Here is a 23,530-nt window from a genome sequence, read left to right as displayed (position 1 = left end):
GCCACAGACTGGGAAAATATATGTGCAAAACAGATATCTGGTAGAAGACTAGTATCCAAAACATACAAAGGACTCTTAAATCTTAACAATTCTTAAGAAATAAACAAACTGATTTAAAAATGGAAGAAAGACCTGAACAGACATCTCAGCAAAGAATATATATAGAGGGAAATAAACATCTAAAAAGATTCTCAATGTTATGTCAAAGAAATTGAAATCCAAACAATAATGAGAGATCAAATGGTAGCACAGTAACCCAACTAGATCTACATTTGAAAGGTCCTGGGTTTGCATCCCAGTATCTCCTTGAGCACCTTGCGAGTGCATGTGCATGTACATGTGCACGCCAGAGGTCTGGGCCAGATTAAATAGGGCGGATCACAGAATGGAACCCTGTTATCTCTCTCCTTCTCTCCTTGTCTCTCTCTCTGTCTCTCTCTCTCTCTCTCTCTCTCACACACACACACACACACACGACATACACACACAAAGAGAACAAATAAACTTATTAAAAAAAATCACAGGGTTCCACTAAGCAACTATTAGAATGACTGAAATCTAAAACACTGACAATATCAAATGCTGGCAAGGATACAGCATACCAGAAACTCTCATTCATTGCTAGTGGGAATGCAAAGAGATACAGCCATTTTGGAAAACAGTTTGGCAGTCTTTTGTTTGTTTGTTTAACACTGCAATATTTGGATATGCTCTATTTTTATATGAGTTAACATTCTGCTGTATTTCATTTCATCACTTCTATTTGAGAAACTCAAAACAAAGCAAAATTAAGGGTAATATGAAAGTAATCAGAGGGTAATTTCCAGTCTTTTTATAAATCTAAATATACTATATGATCCAAAAATCTGCTTCTTTGTATTTACCCAATGTGCTAAAAACCTATGTTGATAAGAAAATGCAAATGCCTATAGCAGCTTTATTCACAATGGCTAAAACCTGGAAGCAACCACAATGTCCAGGATAGGTAAGTGGGTAGACAAGGCATGGTATATCCATATGATAGAATATTATTCAAGAATAAAAAAGAAATGAGCTATCAAGCCATTAAGAAACCTTAAATTCATATTATTAAGTAAAATAAGCCAGTCTGAAAAGGCTAACTATTGTACAATCCTAGCTATATGGAATTCTGGGAAGACAAAATATAGACACAGTAACAAGGTAAGTAATGTTTGGGGCTGGGCAGGGGAAGGGAAAGGGACAGGAGAAGGGAAGGAAGGAGGAACAGGTGAAGTATAGGTGCTGTTTTGAGTAGTGAAACTATTCTGTACGATACAAGTCATTACACATTTGTTGAAACTCAGAAAACATAACACAGATCACAAGTGCTGATGTAAATTAGGGATCTAGTTAATAATAATGTAACACTATTGATCCATCCATTGTAACAAATGTACCACACTGATGCCCAGATGTTGTTAATAAGGGAAAAACTGTGAGGTGGGGCCAACCTAGAGGAGTATATGGAAACTGCACTTCCTATTTGGTTTTTCTGTAAACCTAAAACTGATCTAACAACAACAAAAAAGGCTATTAGCTAAAAAGATAAAAAAATATTTTAAGCTTATTTATTTCTTCTGAGAGACACAACAGGGTCTTCACACCTGAGCCACTCTCAGTGTCAGCTGGCCTGGATAGCAGGCACACACACGCATGCCCAGCATGCTCGGGAAGGTTACAGGCTGCAAAACTAGGTTCTTTCCCATGTTGCATCACCACATAGCCCATGCATAAAATCATTTTAAGCCTTTTAAATATTACTTTCTATTCATGCCTTGTTAAAACGTATCACATTTACACTCTGCCTAACTTTAAAAACTTCTGCAATCTTTCAAATTACCAGTTGAGCATTTTTTCCCCATTATCTTTATGAGATAAAAGTCCACTGTAGGAAGATAGAGTATACATCTCATGGCTACCATAAATATTAAACCTGAATATATCCTCCCACTGTTCTGTTCTTCATGAAACTCTTTCAACTTCCTTCTGCTGATCTAATAATGATTCTATTACTTTAAGCTTTATTCAAGATATTCCTCTCCCATATTATCATCCCCAAAGAACATGGCTTTTCACAGCCTTCTTCTCTGCTTATAATCATAATTTACACCATGGAATAAAGGTCCACGTATGTTCTCTACTGAGCTGCTACCATGCTTGGAGGTAATAATTCTGTCTTTCTAACTAGATTATAAATGTATTCTTCTTTATATCTTTTAAGTTTTATTCACAATATCTTATGAATTAAAAGATTCTTCTTAATAAAATGATTCCTAAGATATTATTTCAGCTTTACCAGTAATCCAGTATAGTACTACTTGCATATAATAATGTGTCCTCCAAGCATAAAGAGAAAACTACATGTTAAGATCAGGAAGTGCCCTCTCGAGGAAAAAAAAGTTTTTTAAAAAGGTGCTGGCCCTATAGCCTCATGGTTAAGAGAACTGAATCCCACATGACTGACTGAGACTCAAATCCTGGCCCAGTGGCTTGAAAACACACCTGGTGCATGTGCATGTGTGCCCCAAATCCCAACAGGATGGAAAAATTGTCAAGAAGGGATTATGGTATGACCAAGTCTCACTGGAGGATGCTTTTTCCCTCTCCTCCTCTCTCTCTGTGTCTCTCTGTCAAGTATACATGATCACTGGTAATTAAAAATAATAATAATAATTTTTTTTTAAAAAAAGGTCAGGAATTTGATTATAAAACTAAGTCGATGAAACATCTAAAGTTTCTTTATATTATATACCAGCCTTGCACCTTAGATTATCCAGAATGTTAAAGAAATAATACATGATAGAGTAAGTATCAGTAATTCCTATAAAAATGTAACACAAGCTGATACACTAATATTAAAAACAAAAGGGAGGCACCAACACTAACACACTTTGGGAAGGTAGAATGGTTCTAATGGCATAAATATTAGTAAATTACAGGACCAGCAGGTGGTGTAATTGTTACATTGCTGGACTCCCACATAGTCAATCGTGGTTCGAGTCCTGGACCTGGTGGCTTAAAACTCAAACTGGGTGCATGTGCATGTGTGCCCAAAATCACGAGAGGAGAATAGAGAAAAAGGAATTGTGGTATGGCCATCCTCTTGGGGGAAGGGGAGACAGATTTCTTCCTTTTTATCTCTCGGTCTCTCTCTCTCTCTCCAGAGAATGCAGATGCTCTGCAGCAAAAGATCTCTCTCTAAAAAAAATTAGTAAACTGCACATGGCACAATGATCTTCCATTCTTGTGAGCTCTAGGTGATGCATCTGGTGTCTTGATCATTACTATGAGTATCCCCTGAGCCTTCTTAACGTTCAGAGTCAGGGTAAGAGCCTTAACACTGACAACATAGATTTGGCCTACCAGCTTAGAACCTCTGATGGTTATACTAACTAAAGCTTCACTAGGCTAGCAACTGTGAGAGAATGATTGATACTAGTATTGCAAACCATTTGCCATCTATTAAGCTTAAGTTAAATGGGGTAAAAAGGAAAAATTCTGAAACATGAGAGCATATTATGAAATCATTAGACATAGCAATAGGCTACTAAGAAATCAAGCAATCAGAAATGGAATGGTCAAATATTATTCCTAAGTCTGACAAGCTCCTGTAACACATTAGTCCTTCAGTAATTTAAGATGCCAATTGCCAATGTATCATTATAAATATGAAGACCACTGATAGCAAATTTTTATACAAACTTTAACTGAAGATAAACTTTAACTGTTTAGGTTTAAATGTTTAATGACAAACTTACCTTGCAGAACTTGACTTCTGCCTCTAAATGATGAATGTACTGAGATTGGTCATTAATGATAGGAACAAGGTTGTGCACGGTCGGCATATTAGTTTCCTCGTATTTTGATGACCTCTAGAGCAAAGAAGCCAAATTAAGCATGTTTGGATTGAGGAAAGGAACAGTTAGTACCTTCTTCACACTCAATTTAGCATTGATATGATATAAACTTAGACTAGATCACCATGTAGCTATCGTACTTATTTCTCTGTCCTATACACAAATACACAAGATTCCGGGACTCTGCTGCTGCTGGGCTTTGGGCAGGGTCACTCTCCTAGCTGCTCTTACCAGAATCTGTGTGGTAGGGGCTCAAGGGCTGGGCAGTGGGTGGGGTCACTTTCCCAGCTGCTTCCACCAGAAATCTAGGTGGTAGGGGCTCAGAGGCTGGGTTGTGGGCAGAGTTGCCTTCCTAGCTGCTCTTGCAGGATACAGATGGAGGTGGCCATAAGATGACTCTGAGCACCACAGCCTAGGTTGAGGAGGGTACAATATGGCCAGGAATCTTCCACAGGGGCAGTTAAACGATGTAGATCCCCAAAGAACTCCCCAGAGCCTGTGGAGTCTGCAGGATTAACGAAGACTTCAGGCGTCTGATGTATTAACAGAGGCTGCTGAGAGTCTCTGATTTACCCTCTCCCCTTTTCAAAAATCCCTTCTGATTACAATCCAATTTCGACTGGAAAGACCAGGCAGCACATGTAAGATGCTTTGCTCTCCCCTCTACAAGGCCATCCTGAGTCTTCGTAATCCACAAAGTCTCTACCACACCCCCAGTACACTTCAGTACCTTCTCTGTGAGTAGGCATCATACACTGAGCTCTCCCCCCACCCTCATTGTCCTGTATTCCTTGAGAGCTGCTGTAAGCCACGGCTGGGGCTCATCAACATCTTATAACCATCACCTTCATCTGATAGAACTGGCCCACAGCCAAGGCCATTCCAGGGATATGTGTAGCCCTCCCCCACTAACGTCACAAGATTAGGGGCACTAGACCCTAATCATACTCTGCTGATTCTGTTCATCGATAAGCTGACCTTTTATTGTAACATTCTAACAATGTAAGTACAAACCAGACCCCTGTCTTGGTGGCAGAGAATCCACACTGATCTTTAAAAAATTTATGAATGCTTTGTTCTTAACATGTACAACCTGAGCCTATACTCCATGACAGTACAGACCATTCTCCACCCAGCCATTAGCAGACCACCCTGTATTACCTATGTAAGTAATAAACTCAAGTCTTTCCCTGCTGGACTTCTTAGATTTGGGGCTTCCACCATACACTCTCAAACACTCATCTGAATATCAGCTGCATATTCTTTTTTTTATTTGATCATTTTTTTGAGGGAAGAACATCAGGCATCTGTAGTCAGCCACCTTGTTGGAAGCTCCACATATCATTTATACACACTTTGAAGACTTTATATAGTTTGGACATCCATATTTTAAAATAATAATACCTACATATATTTTCCACCTTAATGAGTATTTCAGTTTCACCCTAAATATAACTCATATATCTGATATGTCACATTGATTATAAAAATGTGTTCCAAGGATACAATATTTAAAAAGATACCTATTATTATTATGACTTGTAATTATGGTCACGTGTTGCTTAACAATGGGGATCCGAGAACTGCATTGTTAGGCAATTTTGTTGTCCATGACTTCTCAACGCTTTTGTAGTACATTGACAGTGTGTGCTTACTGAAATACTTGAAAGCTCTGAGTTTCTCACTGTGTTAGATCACAAAAGATCTCAATATGTAGCCCACAGTATTGGCCACAAGCAAGACTGTTATCCTGTCCTTAAAAGCACTGAAACTTGGCACTGAGTTGGTCACCTTGCAGATGAAAGTCCTGTTAGGTATCTGTTTCCAGAATAGGGAAGCTTCATCCATATTGAAAACTTTCTCTGGTATATAGTTTTCCTCTACATTCAGCTTATCTACAGTTTCAAAAAAATCTTCAGCGGTCTTCACATTGGCACTTGCAGACTCACCACTCACTGTTACATTATATAATGAAAAATTATTCTTGAATTGTATAAACTACCCAGAACTCACAGTAAATGCAATATCACAAGTGGGTCTGGTCTTGTCTTTTCTTTCAACATCACAAACTGTGCTTTGATTGATGTCTAAGGTGCTTCTATATCTGGTCTTCAATCTACATAACCAGAAGTCTCTCCATATCTAATGCATTTGCTGGTCTCATTCCTTTAAATGAAGCAGATATTTTAACAGTTTCTGCTACTTTGTCATTGTTCTTCATGACTGTAGCAATGGTGGCATGAGACTAGCGAGCAATAACTATCACTGATTTTTTTTCTACCTCTGTAGTCTTTAATTACTTTTAATTTTGTTTCCAAATCAGTAAGTTGACTTGACCTCTTCCTGGTTACACTAGCAATGGTTCTGGATGCTTAGTGGCCATGATGAACAAAACAAGGTTAAATCAAGCATGAGAAAAAAAACATGCAATCAAGAAATGTGGTATACATATGACAAATATGAGGCTACTGCCAGAATAACAAGGCGTTATGTTTTATGGTACACTCTATTTGATAAATAGAGGAATATACTTTAAAATAATGATCAAAAGTTAGTATAAAATTTTGTAGGGGCCAGCAGGTGGGCATAATGGTTACATCACTGGATTCCCATGTAGTCAACTGCAGTTTGAGTCCTGGACCTGGCAGCTTAAAACTCATGCCTGGCCCATGTGCGCACATGCCCAAAATCCCAAGAGGAGAAGGGAGGAGAAGGGATTGTGGAATGGCCATTCCCCCAGAGGGTGATTTCTCACTTTGTGTTTGTCTCTGTCTCTGCAGTGAATGCATGCTCCCTATAGCAAAAATCTCTCTCTAAAATATCTATCTATCTATCTATCTATTTGTGTGTGTGTGTATGTGTGTGCATGTATATACACATATGTACATATAACCAGTAACGGTCACTTATTATCAAGTATTAAGTACTGTACATAGTTGCATAGCTATACTTTTTTTTTTTTTTTTGGCTATAGTTTCACATGTACTTGCCAGAGAGGCAAAGAGAAACTGAGAGACACAAAGTGAAAAATCACCCCCCCCCCCCAAGGAGGCTGGACATGCCACAATCCCTTCTTCTCCATTCTCCTCTCAGGATTTGGGGAAAACACGCACACATGCCCAGCATGAGTTTTAAGCTGCTGCATCTAGGACTCAAACCGTGATCGACTACATGGGAGTCTAGTGACATAATCATTATGCCATCTGCTGATCCCTATGTTGCTGTACTTTTATACAACTGGCAGGACAGTAGGTTTGTTTACACCTGCATCACCATGAATGTGAGTAATGCATTGCACTAAAATTATGACAGTTACTATGATAGTAAGTTACAGGAATTTTTCAGCTCCATGCTATGGATCATTGTCATAGGCGTGGTTTGTTATTGCCTGAAAACTCATACTATGAAATATTTATTCAATACATATATGTTGTATACATTTATTGATGGAATCTAAGTTCCATTCTTTTACATAACTCCATATAAATAGACTTGGGTATTTTAAAGTATATTCTATGAGCTAATGTTCTTCTTTGTTTTTTTTTTTTTTTGTAGGTTTTTTACATGAATGTGAGTAATGCATTGCACTAAAATTATGACAGTTACTATGATAGTAAGTTACAGGAATTTTTCAGCTCCATGCTATGGATCATTGTCATAGGCGTGGTTTGTTATTGCCTGAAAACTCATACTATGAAATATTTATTCAATACATATATGTTGTATACATTTATTGATGGAATCTAAGTTCCATTCTTTTACATAACTCCATATAAATAGACTTGGGTATTTTAAAGTATATTCTATGAGCTAATGTTCTTCTTTGTTTTTTTTTTTTTTTTTGAGAGGTTTTCACTATAGGGTGCGTGCGCTCGCCAAACAGACAGAGAGAGACAGAGAGATAGAAAGCGAGAAATCACCCCCCAGGGGGGATGGCCACACCGCAATCCCTTCTCCTCCATTCTCCTCTCGGGATCTTGAGCACGCACGCACACACATGTCCCGGGTCTGGGACGCAAACCGCGGTCGACTACATGGGAGTCCAGCAACATAGCCATTACGCTAACTGCTGGTCCCCTATGAGCTAATGTTCTTGATGAAGGTTTTCCTGCATATCCTGATTCAATAAACTCTGTAATGTCACTGCTTAGTTTCTGAAATGATGATAAACATATCTGAGCATTCAACAGATACAACAAGCAACTTCACCTAATCGACTTAAAAGCCCTCCACCCACTATAAACTTAAGAGCATTTGAAACAGCAGATGTCAATAGTAATAAATTCACTGAATGATAAAATGTTTTATTAAAAGTATAGTCTATATCTATAAATATTAAATATGCATATGAAATGCATTTCTCTACAGTAGGAATTAAGCATAAAAGCATGTGTCAGTCTGGAATGAAGTATTAATATGGGAGTACTGTTATGACATTTCAGCTATGAGCAAAGTGACATGTCTCCACATTTTATAGTGTGTAGGCTTTGTTTCTAACTATCACATGCACTGAAAAGGCAAGGTTATGTCTGCTGCTATGGCACATTATAGTCATATAAAGTTTATATTTAAAGAGTTCTAAAGAATTTTAAGTATATAATCTTATGTTATTATTGCAAAAACCTTGTAGGACAAATGCAATATCCTTCTAGAAAGTATGTGATAGATTCTAGATAGATCTAAGGCCTAGATTACTATTCTCATCATTTAAATATAGTCGTGTTCTTTCTTTCACACCTGTCTCAACCATTAGGATATAAAATGCTTTAATCAAGAATAACACACTTTGACAAAGCAATAAAAAACAGCCTTAGAAGAAATAGAGCATTTCTAACTATTTTATAAGCATATATTTTAACATGTATAATCGCATTTCATACTTCAGTTTTGACATTCAAAATAAAAGAGTATCACAAAGGAGAACAGAATTATAATTAAGTAACTTCTAAAAAATGATCAGATATAGACATGACCTCTATATATTGCTAACAGTTACAAAATAAATTCCCTGACCTGGTCTCTTGCACATATATTCCAAGTAAATAATAAATTAAAAATATCAAGATTCCCTCTGCCTCAAAAGTCTCTTTTCTTCAACCAAAATAATCAAGAAGAAGAGAATTTCTTTTAATGCTTTACATTTTTAACATGTCCTACTTATCATTTGTCTACAATAAGTACTACTAAAATGACATTATAAAGAAAATATTGTTAGAAAACTAATGCTTTGTTGGGTTGCAAAAGTTGATACTTACCAAAGGAGACATTTTTTGTCTTCTTGTTGGAGAGTCCTCAACTTCCTTGCTTGCTTGTTGGAGCAAAAGGGCTTTGAGCTGATTAACTACAGAGTGAAAACAATGGATTTATTAACTTTATTTGTGTTTTATGGTTTATCACCATCTATCTATCCTTCATGCATCCAACAGAAATTGCTTAAAAATGTATTATGCACCAAGAACTATTGACTGGAGAAACAAAGAAAAACATTAAAAAAAAAATCTCCAGGAACAACAGATGGAGTAATATTTACATCACTAGAAAATGTTTTATTAAAAGTATAGTCTATATCTATAAATATTAAATATGCATATGAAATGCATTTCTCTACAGTAGGAATTAAGCATAAAAGCATGTGTCAGTCTGGAATGAAGTATTAATATGGGAGTACTGTTATGACATTTCAGCTATGAGCAAAGTGACATGTCTCCACATTTTATAGTGTGTAGGCTTTGTTTCTAACTATCACATGCACTGAAAAGGCAAGGTTATGTCTGCTGCTATGGCACATTATAGTCATATAAAGTTTATATTTAAAGAGTTCTAAAGAATTTTAAGTATATAATCTTATGTTATTATTGCAAAAACCTTGTAGGACAAATGCAATATCCTTCTAGAAAGTATGTGATAGATTCTAGATAGATCTAAGGCCTAGATTACTATTCTCATCATTTAAATATAGTCGTGTTCTTTCTTTCACACCTGTCTCAACCATTAGGATATAAAATGCTTTAATCAAGAATAACACACTTTGACAAAGCAATAAAAAACAGCCTTAGAAGAAATAGAGCATTTCTAACTATTTTATAAGCATATATTTTAACATGTATAATCGCATTTCATACTTCAGTTTTGACATTCAAAATAAAAGAGTATCACAAAGGAGAACAGAATTATAATTAAGTAACTTCTAAAAAATGATCAGATATAGACATGACCTCTATATATTGCTAACAGTTACAAAATAAATTCCCTGACCTGGTCTCTTGCACATATATTCCAAGTAAATAATAAATTAAAAATATCAAGATTCCCTCTGCCTCAAAAGTCTCTTTTCTTCAACCAAAATAATCAAGAAGAAGAGAATTTCTTTTAATGCTTTACATTTTTAACATGTCCTACTTATCATTTGTCTACAATAAGTACTACTAAAATGACATTATAAAGAAAATATTGTTAGAAAACTAATGCTTTGTTGGGTTGCAAAAGTTGATACTTACCAAAGGAGACATTTTTTGTCTTCTTGTTGGAGAGTCCTCAACTTCCTTGCTTGCTTGTTGGAGCAAAAGGGCTTTGAGCTGATTAACTACAGAGTGAAAACAATGGATTTATTAACTTTATTTGTGTTTTATGGTTTATCACCATCTATCTATCCTTCATGCATCCAACAGAAATTGCTTAAAAATGTATTATGCACCAAGAACTATTGACTGGAGAAACAAAGAAAAACATTAAAAAAAAAATCTCCAGGAACAACAGATGGAGTAATATTTACATCACTAGACTCCCACATGGCTGACCACGGCTAGAGTCCCGGACCCAGTGACTTGAAATTCAGGCCAGGACTATGTTCATGCATGAATGTGTGCTCAAAATCCTGAGAGGAAAATGGAGGAGAAGGGACTGCGGTGTGGCCACCCCCATCCCCCTCTGCGGAGGTGATTTCCATTTTCTGTCTCTCTCTCAGGTGAGTATGCACCCTACAGCAAAATTCTCTCTTAAGAAAAAAAAAAAAAACTCTACCCCTTTAAGCTGAGAATTCAGTGAGCAAGAAAGAGAGATGCACGATGCACTAACAGATAACAAACAGTATAAATTTGTATGTGTACCTAAAGCTATGCATACTGCTATAAAAACGAAGGTACTTAATCAGAGAGGAAGTACATTGTATGAACAGGAGTTCGCCAAGCAGAAAAGGATGAGGACAATTCTGATTAGAAGGCAATGCACAATGCATGTGTAAAGACACAGAAGCATGGAGAGGAGATTTTTAATGACTAGAACATAGCTTGTGGGGTAAAGGGTTAGGATGATGATAATGAAATGAGGCAGAAAGGGTAGTTTGGAGCTATCTCTGGAACATATTGTTATTTCATAATAGGGATTTTTGGACTTTAACCTGCAGACATTGGGAAGACAAATAAACAAACAGACAAACAGGAGAACTATATCATCTGATTTGTGTTTTACGAATAACATCGTAGCAGCAGAGTGGAGGATGGAATGGAGTCTTTATTCTGTTGAGTTTAACACAGAAAATAGCCAAATCACTTAACAGAAAAAGAAAACAAACAAACAAACAAAAAAACACATATGTTACAAAATACCTAACATAGTTTCTCACAACAAGTCATTCATGATGAATCATTCACTCTGCAACTGACATTCATGCTCACCAGCATGGCTGCACTGCAGTTCGTGCCAGGCCATCCCAGCATCCTCATTTCCTATGCTGGTGCTAAAAGAAGGATCTGGTGCATCTTCTTCAACAGAGACATTGCCTTCTCTCAGGGCACATTTCAGTTGGTGAATGCTTCTATTTGCACGTTCTGCAACAACAACCTGATGAAAGTCAGGGCCAGTGAAATCTGGATGACCACAAATACACGTGTTCTTTCAGTAAAGCAGTCATTAAAGGAGGGTCAATTGGTCCTGGTACTTTATGGAATAAAGCAGAGTTCTGTTTCTAGCTTGCTGAGGAATGTGCTTGCTGAGTTCATGGGCAAAAGATTAGGCTAGATGGCTTCTAAGATCTCTGTCACTGTAGTAGTTGATACTCACTATACAGGGCACCACCAGCAAGAAGGACTGAACGACAGAGCTGCCTCTGCCACCCCTCCCCAAACAATAACCAACCTGATGAATGGCTCTCTTTCTCCTCCTCACCTATGACTCCCCTATCCCAGCTTGAGCTACTAAGGTGAATGGACAAAACTAGCAAGAGGGACTCAGGCACAAGTTTTAGCCTAGGGAAGCCCCATTGATCCTGTGGAGCTGACATCCTGCCCCATCAAGAAACATCCTGCCCCATCAAGAAATATCCAGCTGCCTGGCCATTTTTTTTTTTTTTCTCTCTCTCTCTCATGCACTTGCCAGAGAGAGAAAATGCACCCCTCCCCCCATGGAGCATGGTCATGCCACAATCTCTTTTCCTCCAGCTCTACATCCTGTTAGGATCTGGGGCACACACACATGCCTGGCAAGTTTTTCAAGCCACTGGCTCGTGCGAACATCTGAGATCCAGCTCCCAATGAACAACACTTAACTTCTGTGCTATGAGGCCAGCCTTGGCCTAGTTTTGATCAAGATTTGAAGAGCTAAAGTGCTCATGATGGCAGCCTCTATGGTACAGTCCTTTTTCCATACTGCTGGCTAACAACTACATCTCATGTATAGATTCTTGGTTCGTGCAACTGACCATCCCTAGAATTGAAGCTTAAACTAAATAGAACATAGTTTCTTCATATGCTGTCTAAATAAAGTAAGGTTTATTAATTACTGAGATAATTCATCTCTAAAAATAGCCTCCAAAGAACACAGTCTCACATCCTCATTCCCTTCTAGTTTGAAACTGAGTGAGCCTCTAATTTGCATTAAGCAAGAGAATGCAGAAACACCTTGTTAGACCAAGGCTTTTTTTTTTTTAAAGATTTTATTTCCCATATAGTACGTATACTTACCAGAAAGAAACAGAAAGAGGGGAAGTGAGAAATCATCCCGGGGGGGAGGCGGGAGCGGCGGGGGGGGGGGCGGGGGGGGGGGGGAGAATGGCCATGTTGCAATCTGTTTTTCTCCTCTTGGGATTTTGGGCACCCACACATGCCTGGACTGATTTTCAAGCCATTAGGTCTGGGACTCCAAACCATGGTCTGGCATATGAGAATCCAGTGCCTTAACCACAAAACCACCTGGTGGCCCCCAAAAGCCTCATTTTTAAAAGGAACAACTGCTTTCTCTCTCATGGAATGCTTACTTTTGGAAACCCTAAGCCACTCCATAAAAAGTCTGCCAATCTTGTCGGAGAGAGCTGTGGAGAGGCCCTGAGACTATGTGGAGAAGGAAAGAAGCCCACCTGCCCACACTGCATCCCTCCCCGCCAGCGTAGCCTCCAGAGGCCATCTAACTGCGGTGGCATGAAAAAGACCTGATTCATTACCAATTACACATGAAATATATTCATAAACATATGTTCTGTAGGACCTTGAAAATTAAGACTCCGTTTTTTCTAATCTCATTCATTTCAAAATTTAGGATAGAAAAAAAAACCCAGCTATATCACTTAACAGGAAAAAATAAACATACCTCATGCTACAAAATACCTAATAAAGTTTCTTACAACAACTCATTTTCAACCTTGAATAAACTGACGAGAACAGGTCTTTCAAGTCAGGTTTCAACAATAAAATTCTACTATTCACCTATACAAGAGGCCCCATGAATGTATCATTACATTTCCCCCCATATCGATCCTATTTCCAAACGAACCTTTCTTTAATATGAATTTGGTGCTAATTACTAAACAAGTCTGGCCTCCTCATATTTAGTGAATTTTAAAAAGTCCATTCTGGTTTAAAGCAACATAAGTAATAGCAGTGGTTTTCCAATAACTTAGTATTTCCTAAGGAGTCTTATTAATGGAAAAGGAAAATCCAAGTGTTACATAATGAGCAACAGAGCTTTAGATTTATGCCCTTAAATCTATGAATGAAGCACTTATCTTTATTGCATCCATTAGAAAGGAAAGAGAGGGTATGACTAACATAAAAGTGTGCTCCTTGGAACTATCAAATGCCTTTACCTCCAAGATAGAGGATTATTTATTTACACTTAGTCTAAATGCTAATTATCTACACTAGAAAAAAAGGAAATCTGAAAACAAAACTGTATCGTTGAAAAATCTGTATAGACAGAGTTCTGTAATATGATTATAATGAAGGCAGAATCTGAAGAGGTCTTTAAATCTCTTTGCTAATGTTTTTGTTTCATCTTTTAGAATGTTTAATATTCTGATACTATGTGCCAAATTGAATTATAAAAATAGTATTAGGTGAAATACTGAGATATTGAATTCAACAACATCATTCCAAAGAAAAGTGGTATACAAGGCTTTGGGCTTGCATCTATTGGCTTCAGTTACAAAGGTCAGAGAGGAAGAGAAGGAACTCACAAGAACTGTTTTCAAACTAAAACTAAGGAGGTAGGAAGTGATATATATTTATATATTTAAATTTAACGTTACTTATTTGTTTTAATTTGACCAGAGAGGGACAGGGTGAGAGAGAGAGAAAGAGAGAAAGGAAAGAGAGGGTATGACTAACATAAAAGTGTGCTCCTTGGAACTATCAAATGCCTTTACCTCCAAGATAGAGGATTATTTATTTACACTTAGTCTAAATGCTAATTATCTACACTAGAAAAAAAGGAAATCTGAAAACAAAACTGTATCGTTGAAAAATCTGTATAGACAGAGTTCTGTAATATGATTATAATGAAGGCAGAATCTGAAGAGGTCTTTAAATCTCTTTGCTAATGTTTTTGTTTCATCTTTTAGAATGTTTAATATTCTGATACTATGTGCCAAATTGAATTATAAAAATAGTATTAGGTGAAATACTGAGATATTGAATTCAACAACATCATTCCAAAGAAAAGTGGTATACAAGGCTTTGGGCTTGCATCTATTGGCTTCAGTTACAAAGGTCAGAGAGGAAGAGAAGGAACTCACAAGAACTGTTTTCAAACTAAAACTAAGGAGGTAGGAAGTGATATATATTTATATATTTAAATTTAACGTTACTTATTTGTTTTAATTTGACCAGAGAGAGACAGGGTGAGAGAGAGAGAAAGAGAGAGAGAGGGAAAGTGAGAAAGCAAGCCTCTAGGTCTAGGACTTGAACTGCAGTTGGCCATGTGGGAGTCAGTGCCCCTAACCACAGCCCCATAGATGCTGGCTGCAAGAAGCAATATTTTAAAGTCATTTCAATACTACATTCAAAATGTACTAAGTGTTTTACAAATATATACACAACAACATAATTATACACTGTAACAGAAAAACAGTTAATCTTAAAGAACAATAACACTCAGATGATTCCAGGCAGATGAAATCACTCTTCAGCTGGAATCATTGCAACTAACATCACCATAATCTTATTAAGAACACTACTTCTGGTCAAGCCTGGTGGCACGGTCAGTGACAAACTGAATTACAATGCTGGAGACCACACAGCTGACCTAGATCTGGATCTGCAGGTCTGAAAACATGTTCTTCTCCCCTCAGAACAGTAAGGTATTTCACAATACATCCTTATTTCTTCTCCCAGCACCAACCATAGGCTGACTATAAATTTAATTATAAATACAAGCACCAGGACCTTTGAGTCCTATAAATCATAAGAACATATGCAAGTAAATATTTCTGCTAGTCTACTATCTAAACATAGCTCAGTATGATGAGCACTTAAAAGGTTCTTGAGCGGATGATTGCTGACTAATGTATGTCTGCCTTATTCATTTCCTTAGTCCAGTTTTCCCACTCCCTAGGATCTAATAACTCCTAGTTCACCACCAGGCCTCTTTTTATCAAGATGTTTTTGAACAAAATGTAAGTATGTCTCACTCCAGAAAGGATCACCATTTATGTGGCACGCTGTGAATTATTAATTTCTACATTCTCCATCTGTCCTGGGAAATGTGAAAAAGAATTGTCCTGGTGACAGGGAGGAGGGAACCACACCCTGTAAGGCACCCAGCTGTCTCTGAGAAAACAAGCTGTGAGCCGTACTTCCCTAGGCTGAGACAGGAGATGCACTGCAGTTCCCGACACAAGCTTAGACTAAAGCAGACAAGCAGAAAAATGAAACCACAGCAAGATAAGAGATACATGTGTCTGTCCACACTTCACTGGGCCTCAGCCTAGTTTAGAAGATTGCTGTCACTGTGTACTAGGGGATTGACAAGTAATGCAACCAAGATTTAAAACCAGCAGAATCCAAAGCCAAAGCCAGAATTGTAAATGATGATTACAATAGTGAAAGAGATTAAAAGTACTATACAGAAATGAAAAAAACATCTCAAGGAAAATACTATCCTTTAAGACTAATGGCTAAAAAATGCTGAAGTCTTGGCGCCAGGAGTAAAAGATAATCTGGACAAGAATATAAACATCTTAAGAAAGCAGTGTCTGGAAAACAGTTAATGATGGCTGGGTGTTGGCAAATCCAGGAGATTGGCTCTATGCATTCTGCAGGAGATTGGCTTTATGCATTCTGGGGATACACATGGTATTTCTCTGGCACCAACTGAGAGGAATTATGCACCTGTCATTTTCCATAGATGAAGTAATCCTAGCCAGGCTGGCAAAAGAATGTAGGTAAAATCACCAGCCAATCCAACCTGTATTAACTGTAATTACTCTCAAGTATGATTCTTACAAAGCCAGGGCTAGAAGCAAAGCCTTGCTTCTTCTACATCATGGTTTCTCAACATCAGCACTATTGACATTTTGGATCTGCTAATTCTTTGTTGTAGGGGCTGTGTTGTGCATGTTAAGCAGCACCCCTGGCTCCTCTCCATCAAATGCTAGTAGTACTTCCCTCTACCACCAGCTGAGACAATCAAAAATGTCTCTAGACATTACCAAATGATTCCTTGGGAGAAGAGTCATCCGCATTTGAGAACCATTGTTAGATTGGTAAAATAAGATAGGTAGTGTCCAATATTGAGGAAAGACTTCCTATTACATGTTGTAACTGTGGCCACTGTTTGATGAAAGACGGCCAGGACCGGGAGCTATTCTTCCGAAGGTGAGGACAGGGCACACCTGAGACCAGTACCGTCATGGACTCTGCTGACCCTGATGTCCTCTCCACTGTAACCAAAAGCTCAGAATTCACATTTAGCTTAATTTTGTCTCAAGACCTAAAGCATAAAGTAACATTTGCCATGAAGGCATTTCTTTAAATATTCCATTGGCCTTTGACACAGTTCTACCGAAATCAGGGTTGTTTGGCAACTGCACAAGTGTGTTTCAAGGTACCTTCTCTACCTTAGGATTCTGAGAAGGGGTATCACTGAATGAAAAGGTGAAATCTTAGCACAGACTGGCGGTGTGAACAGTGCATAACTGTTTAAACAGCCACAGATATGTCATAATTATTCCAAATATCTCAGTACCTTGAGAAAAACCTGTTCTGTGACTTTTTCTCCCTGAGGACATGTGAAGATACCCTTAAAGTTCATAGCACCGGTGCATAGTTTTGGTTCTAGGTTATTCCAGGGGTGACTATTTTCTTGCAAAATACCCTTTTTCTGGCTACTACACCCTGTCTTGCTCCTATTTTATTTTATTAGTAGAAGGAAAAAAAGTTGAGATTCTATTGGCTTTTTTTTTATTCTAGTAAAAGAAAAGATCATAATATAGTAGCTGAAGTACTAAGAAAAGTCACATAAGTACATAAGACAACAAAAAAGACAATTTAAACTTTATCAGTAAAAAACACACCCTGTCTTGCTCCTATTTTATTTTATTAGTAGAAGGAAAAAAAGTTGAGATTCTATTGGCTTTTTTTTTATTCTAGTAAAAGAAAAGATCATAATATAGTAGCTGAAGTACTAAGAAAAGTCACATAAGTACATAAGACAACAAAAAAGACAATTTAAACTTTATCAGTATATATAAGTGTATGTGTGTGTGTGTGTGTGTGTGTGTGTGTATGTGTATGTGTGTGTATGTGCTGTCACAGTGTACTAGGGGATCGACAGGTAATGCAACCAAATTTAAAACCAGCATAAGCCAAAGCCAAAGCCAGAATTGTAAATGGTGATTACAATAGTGAAAGAGCTTAAAAGTATTATACACACACACACATATATATACACATGTGTATATATGTACATGGATACACACACACCATATGGCAAAGAATATAAAAATACCTAAAGAATATCTGGGAAAGGATGACCAAAAAAAAGAGAAGAAATACAAGTTCTTTAAGCAAATCTCAGAAAAAGGGGAACTTCTACTTAAGTTACACACATGTTTTCTTAAGTCTGCCAGATGATATCACTGCTGGCTAGTACACTGACCCAATTATTAGATTAACACAGCCCTTCTACAGATGTGAGAACTTTCCTAGCAGGAGAAAAACACTTTGCAGGATGTGTAGAGATGTGCTAGTTGCATGTAAGTAAAACAGAATATCCACATAATCTTCAGTTTTCTTGAACTAGATCAATTTACAAAGAAAAGGACCATCTCCAAGATTGCATATTTTCCATACTCACTCTCTCCACTTTCTGTGTACCTAGCTCAACTCTTTACTCTCATTTCCGCAAAACAGAAACACAGCCTTTACATGGTCCAATCAGTGTCGATGGAAGGATCGTTAAGTGACTCCAGGGTCAGAGGGTATCAGGATCTTGGGTGTGTTTTACTTAGCTTTCTTCTTGGGGAAAGAGAGGCAGGGAGGAAGGAAGAGAGAAAATGAGAAGGAAATAAAGGGAAGGTAGGAAAGAAAGAGTACAGAGAAATCAGAATGTTTTAGAAAAAGCATAAACTGTGCAATTTGGCCATAAATGTCACCATTCCCTAGTTTCTTTCGCTGATTCTATCAAACACTTTTGTCTTCTACTTGGCTCCTAAAGGCAGCAATTCTCACATCTAGTCCAAACTTCTCATTTTACAAATGAGGAGTCAGGAATCCAAGAATAGTTTATTAAATTGCCAAAGGTCACACAGATGGTTATCAGCAAAGCTGCAGAATGTTCAGAGACCCGACTGTTAATTCTACATTCTCTCTCAACCCCATCTTACTCTTCCCCACAAATTCATGCACAAGCAGAAACCTCAAAAAGCTAAAAGAAAAGGGGGAACTATTATACAAAATGTATACAAAAAATAAAGTTTGGGTTCTAGTCATATTAATGTCTGCATCATTTTTATTTATGCTCACTCAACCAAAGATGGCTAGGAACTAGGTGAATGGGTGAGTCATGTACATGTGTGTTGTTAAAACCGTCTCCAGCAGATGGTTTAATGGTTGCTAGACTCCCACATGGCCAAATGCGGTTTCAGTCCTGGACCCAGTGGCTTGAAACTCATTCTGGGCTCCTGTGTGTGTGTGCCCAAAATCTGGAGAAGAGAATGGAGGAGAAGGAATTGAAGTGTGGCCATCCCTCCTGGGAGGGTGATTTCTGTCTCTGTGTTTCTCTCTGTCTCTCCAGCAAGCATATACGTCCGATAGCAAAAATTTCTCTCTCTCTAAAAAAAAAAACTAAACAAACAAAAAAACTGTCTCCATACCCAACATTGCAGCAATCCATGAGACATGATTCTGATATTAAAGCTAGGACGCTGAATTTCTAGCAACTTCCCTCTAATATTATACCCCCACATTTAAGTATAGAAAATTATGTAACTGTGCTTGCATTTTTGTATGGCCATTTCTTGGCTCAGTATAAAGAGATATTACAAATGATTATATGTACAGTTACAGCTATTTAAAACCAGATAACTGGGGAGAAAAGACTAAGACTGCTTATTAGATTTCCATTATGCATGTACTAACAAGATATTTTGAGGAAGTAATGGTGGGAAAACAAAACCAAACAATCAAAACTGAAATAAAGCAAGACAAAAGAACTTCACATTGCATTTATATGACTGTTCTGTAACCCAATTCTTGGGTTACTAGGCACAAACATTCAAAGCAATGAATTTCCACATATAAAATAAGTCCACCACATTTTGTTTATTCAGAAACACAAAATTTTACTTTAAAGTGAATTAGACTATTTTAAAGTGGTGATTTACATTTGGACTGTAGAACTTATATATTTTTTTATTATGTCAATGTCAGACAGTGCATGTGCTTGGTAGAGACAGAAAAGAGGCAGAAAGCACCGCACCACCACCCTCTCATGCTGTAATTCATCTCCTCACTTCTCCTGTTGGGGTTGGGGGCATACATTAATTATTTTTATTTTTATTTATTTATTTTTTTTTGGAGAGGTTTTTGCTATAGGGCTCATGCGCTCACCAGACAGACAGAGACAGAAAATAAGATATCACCCCCCGGGGGGGGGGGGGGGTTGCCCCACCTCCTCAATCCCTTCTCCTCCATTCTCCTCTCGGGACCTTGGGCACGCACGCACATGTGCTTGGCATGAGTTTTAAGCCACTGGGTCCAGAACTTGAACTGCGGTCAACTACCTTGCGGAGTGACTAGTCGCCATGACTAGTCCCAGTGTTGGGTATGGGGGGGGGGGGCGTGCTTTCTCACTCTCTCTCTCTGCAGCCTGCATGTGTCCTCTGGCAAAACAAAACAGCAACAGCAAAAATGACAAAGTAAATAATAAATCCTAAAAACATGTGAAAGAGTTCAGGTTCCATTTCTTGATTCATTGTTGAAATTATAACTAAATATTTAAAAATTGTTTCACTTTTTACTATCCTTTATGTTTGCTCTTAGTGAAACATTCTCATTCTCTTATACTGTTATCACACTAAATTTAAATTATCTTTAAAATTTTGGAAAAACATTTTTTGAATAAAAATTCTTCATTCTGTAATTACTGACAGCAGTACTAGTGGTATTAAACATATTACTATAACATTAATTTGAAATTATCGCCTTTCCTGCATCAAAATGCCTAATATTAAATTCCTCCAATGTTTATAGAAAGGTTCAAAATAAGGTCCAAGGAGAAGCATTAGAAGAAGCTTATACTGGAAAATAAAACCAAAAACATTGATCTGTCTCAAAAATTAAGAAAACTCAATCATATCATTGTATACAGTGTTTTCCTTGCTTCCAAATGAAAATTTAGTAGTTTTATTTCTGTACCTAAAAAATCTCTTGACACATCAATAGGCTGATGAAAGTATTAAGATCAATGCTTTTAATCCTGCAGTTTACATACTGAAAATGTTGACAATTTGGAATACTGTCAGCAGTTGTACACAATAAATAATAATCCTTAAAATCTAGAGTCATGAGAAAATAAATTTTCTAATCTCTTGTAAAAACCTTTACTTTGCTGCTATAAGTACCAAGTATAAATAGCAACTAACATTCAATGAATGCTTATGAACCAAGCATTGATCTTTACCTTTATTTTGTGTCACAATAACATGTACAATAGTTATTCAGTTATTGTCTTTTTCCCCACTAATCCAGAGGCTCCATGAGGTCAGGCACTTTGTCTCATTTCTTTATTGCATCCCCAACACCTCGTGCACCTAATACATAGGAGGCACTGAATTAATATTTATTGAATAAATTAGTATTCTAAATACTTTAAATAATTTTTAAACTGTTGGTCATGACCTAGAGGGTTATGAAAATGCAACAGAGCCAAAAAATAGAATATATTACTTTTAATACAATAAAAATTCTTCAGTGAAACTTCATATGTATACGCCCTATGTAAATGTACTTTTTACTATGGGTAACATTTCTGAAGTCCAAAAATGATTGCTTTACGAGGACTTTTCCATTTGCTCCTCACTACACTTTTGTACATACAATAACTTCCACTACAACATAAATATTCAGATTTCTACAGATTATATGTTTGTCCAAAATTACAGGACCATCTGCTAGTAGGATATCACTTCTAAAGAATATCACTTGTAGCACATAATGCTAAGAAAACATGAACAAAGTTTCAATATTAAGATTTCAATAATAGTAATTATGACTTTATTATTTAAAGAAAAACATAGGCTTTGAAGGCAGACAGGCCTGAATTTAACACCTGGTTCTGCCACTATCCAGTTGTGTGGCTCATTGGCTGGTAATTTAACCTTTCTGAGTTTCCATTTCACAATATGTAAAAATAGGGATATCCCTAGGGTTAGTCTAAGTTTTTAATGATTTACTGTATGTAAATAGCCTAGAACAATAAATAGAAGTTCTCTTGATTAATTAGTTTTCCCCTGGTCCTATAAAGCACATTTCAATCTACTACACCATAATTGGAATGTATAAAAATGTGTGAATCAGGAATTTATTGGATCAAACAGCAAAATATTGGAATTGGGCAAAAGTGGCATCGATCGAGTCGTCCAACAGTGTGTGCTGGCGCAGGTTGAGAAAGATGCCCAAGTTAAGATGAGAGTGTTCTGGTAACTACGGGAATCAAAGGAAACAACGCTGCTTAACGTAAAAACAAAATCAAACTGTTCCGTTTTCCTCAAAGAACACAGCAGCATCCATCTTCTTCCTTCCCAGCCTGGCCGGAGCTGCACTGAGGTGCTAGGAAACGCACCTGGTCTTACTTGCACCCACTCTGCCCTGGATACCTAAGGACTAGGCACAGAGGTTCGGAGCAACTCACCCCGGAGACTCCGTTGATACTGGCCCAGAATCTCCTCCAGGGTACAGTTCCCTGGAGGCTGCTCCATGCGCAGACTCTGGGCCCACAAATGGGAATTATGTGGGGAAATGTCCAGAATCTTCCCCTCCAAGAACAACAGGCCTACAGCGAGGGGGGGGTCTCCTACCGCTTCCTGCCGCTGCTGTCACCAGGGAGTTGAGAACCCCGATGGCGCTACTGGGGCCTCTTCCCGCCCACCGTCGCTCATGGGGACGTCGGGAGTTGTAGTCCACAGGCTCAGAGGCTGCTAGCCTACAGAATTCAAAGAGCCTTCCTGCTACACTACAATTCCCAGGGGGCATCGCGCTCCAGGCGCTTCCTTTGGGCGGTCTGGCTGTCGGAGGCGGTTGCCAAGAGACAGACGTGGAGACTCCGCCCTTTTCCTCCAGCCCCGCCTGGTTTAGTCCCGCCTTCATCCCATCCTTCTGCTAGAGCTGGACCACGCAAGTGACAGGACTCACTGAGGCCTTGAAGTTTCGAAATTTGCTAACATGCAGCTGGTCCTTGAGACTTCAAAGACGCAAATAACAAGCTCTGAACACTGCTTTGGTTGCAATATTTGCCAAAATAGTCAAATACAGTCTCAAGAAAAAAGCACCAAGACTTTCCAACAGCCTTAACTGCGAGAGTGGTCGACACTACAATTCCTAGCATGCCCGGCAGCCCGCCCTCCACTTGGAGTTGGCGCACTGCCCACTGGGAACTGTAGTCTACATTGGTTGCGGTCCCAGCTAATGCCTCGGTCGTCTTCATTGTTCGAGCTGGTCTTCGAGGGCACGCCTGCGCAGTGGGCATCTGAAAGGCGTGAACGGAGACCCCCGCACAACCTCTTTTCATTGTCTGTGTTTGGCGCTTGCGCAGTAACACAGTGTGGGGACCCGGCAGGAGGAGGGGATAGGGCCTGGCTGCTCGCCCTTTCCCGAAGCGCCTGCGCACTGGGGCGGCCGCGCTTTGCCGTTACCGCTATGTGTGGGGCGTGTGTGGAATAACGTTAT

General features: G+C 38.2%; 1 protein-coding gene across 4 annotated transcripts in view; it reads right to left on the bottom strand.

Moving 5' to 3' along the window:
* Positions 1-22,816, bottom strand: part of SDCCAG8 (SHH signaling and ciliogenesis regulator SDCCAG8) — a 294,004-nt gene extending 271,188 nt beyond the window's left edge. For 3 of the 4 annotated variants that reach the window (XM_027775215.1, XM_027775216.1, XM_027775214.1), the window contains exons 1-2: positions 9,134-9,250; positions 3,780-3,893 (exon numbers count right to left, since the gene is read on the bottom strand). In XM_027775215.1, the coding sequence (XP_027631016.1) occupies positions 3,780-3,893; positions 9,134-9,145 (126 nt within the window). In that variant the 5' untranslated portion in view covers positions 9,146-9,250. Of the gene's footprint in view, positions 1-3,779; positions 3,894-9,133; positions 9,251-10,375; positions 10,462-11,551; positions 11,705-22,496 lie in introns of those variants that run through there. The other variant, XM_006157225.3, reaches the window with a different exon arrangement.
* Between the last annotated feature and the right edge of the window lie 714 nt (positions 22,817-23,530).

Source organism: Tupaia chinensis, unplaced genomic scaffold (genome assembly GCF_000334495.1).
Source record: "Tupaia chinensis unplaced genomic scaffold, TupChi_1.0 Scaffold000532_1, whole genome shotgun sequence".
In the NCBI taxonomy this organism is placed as follows: domain Eukaryota; kingdom Metazoa; phylum Chordata; class Mammalia; order Scandentia; family Tupaiidae; genus Tupaia; species Tupaia belangeri.
Note: the sequence above shows the minus strand (reverse complement) of the source record. Positions and strands in the feature narration are given on the sequence as shown.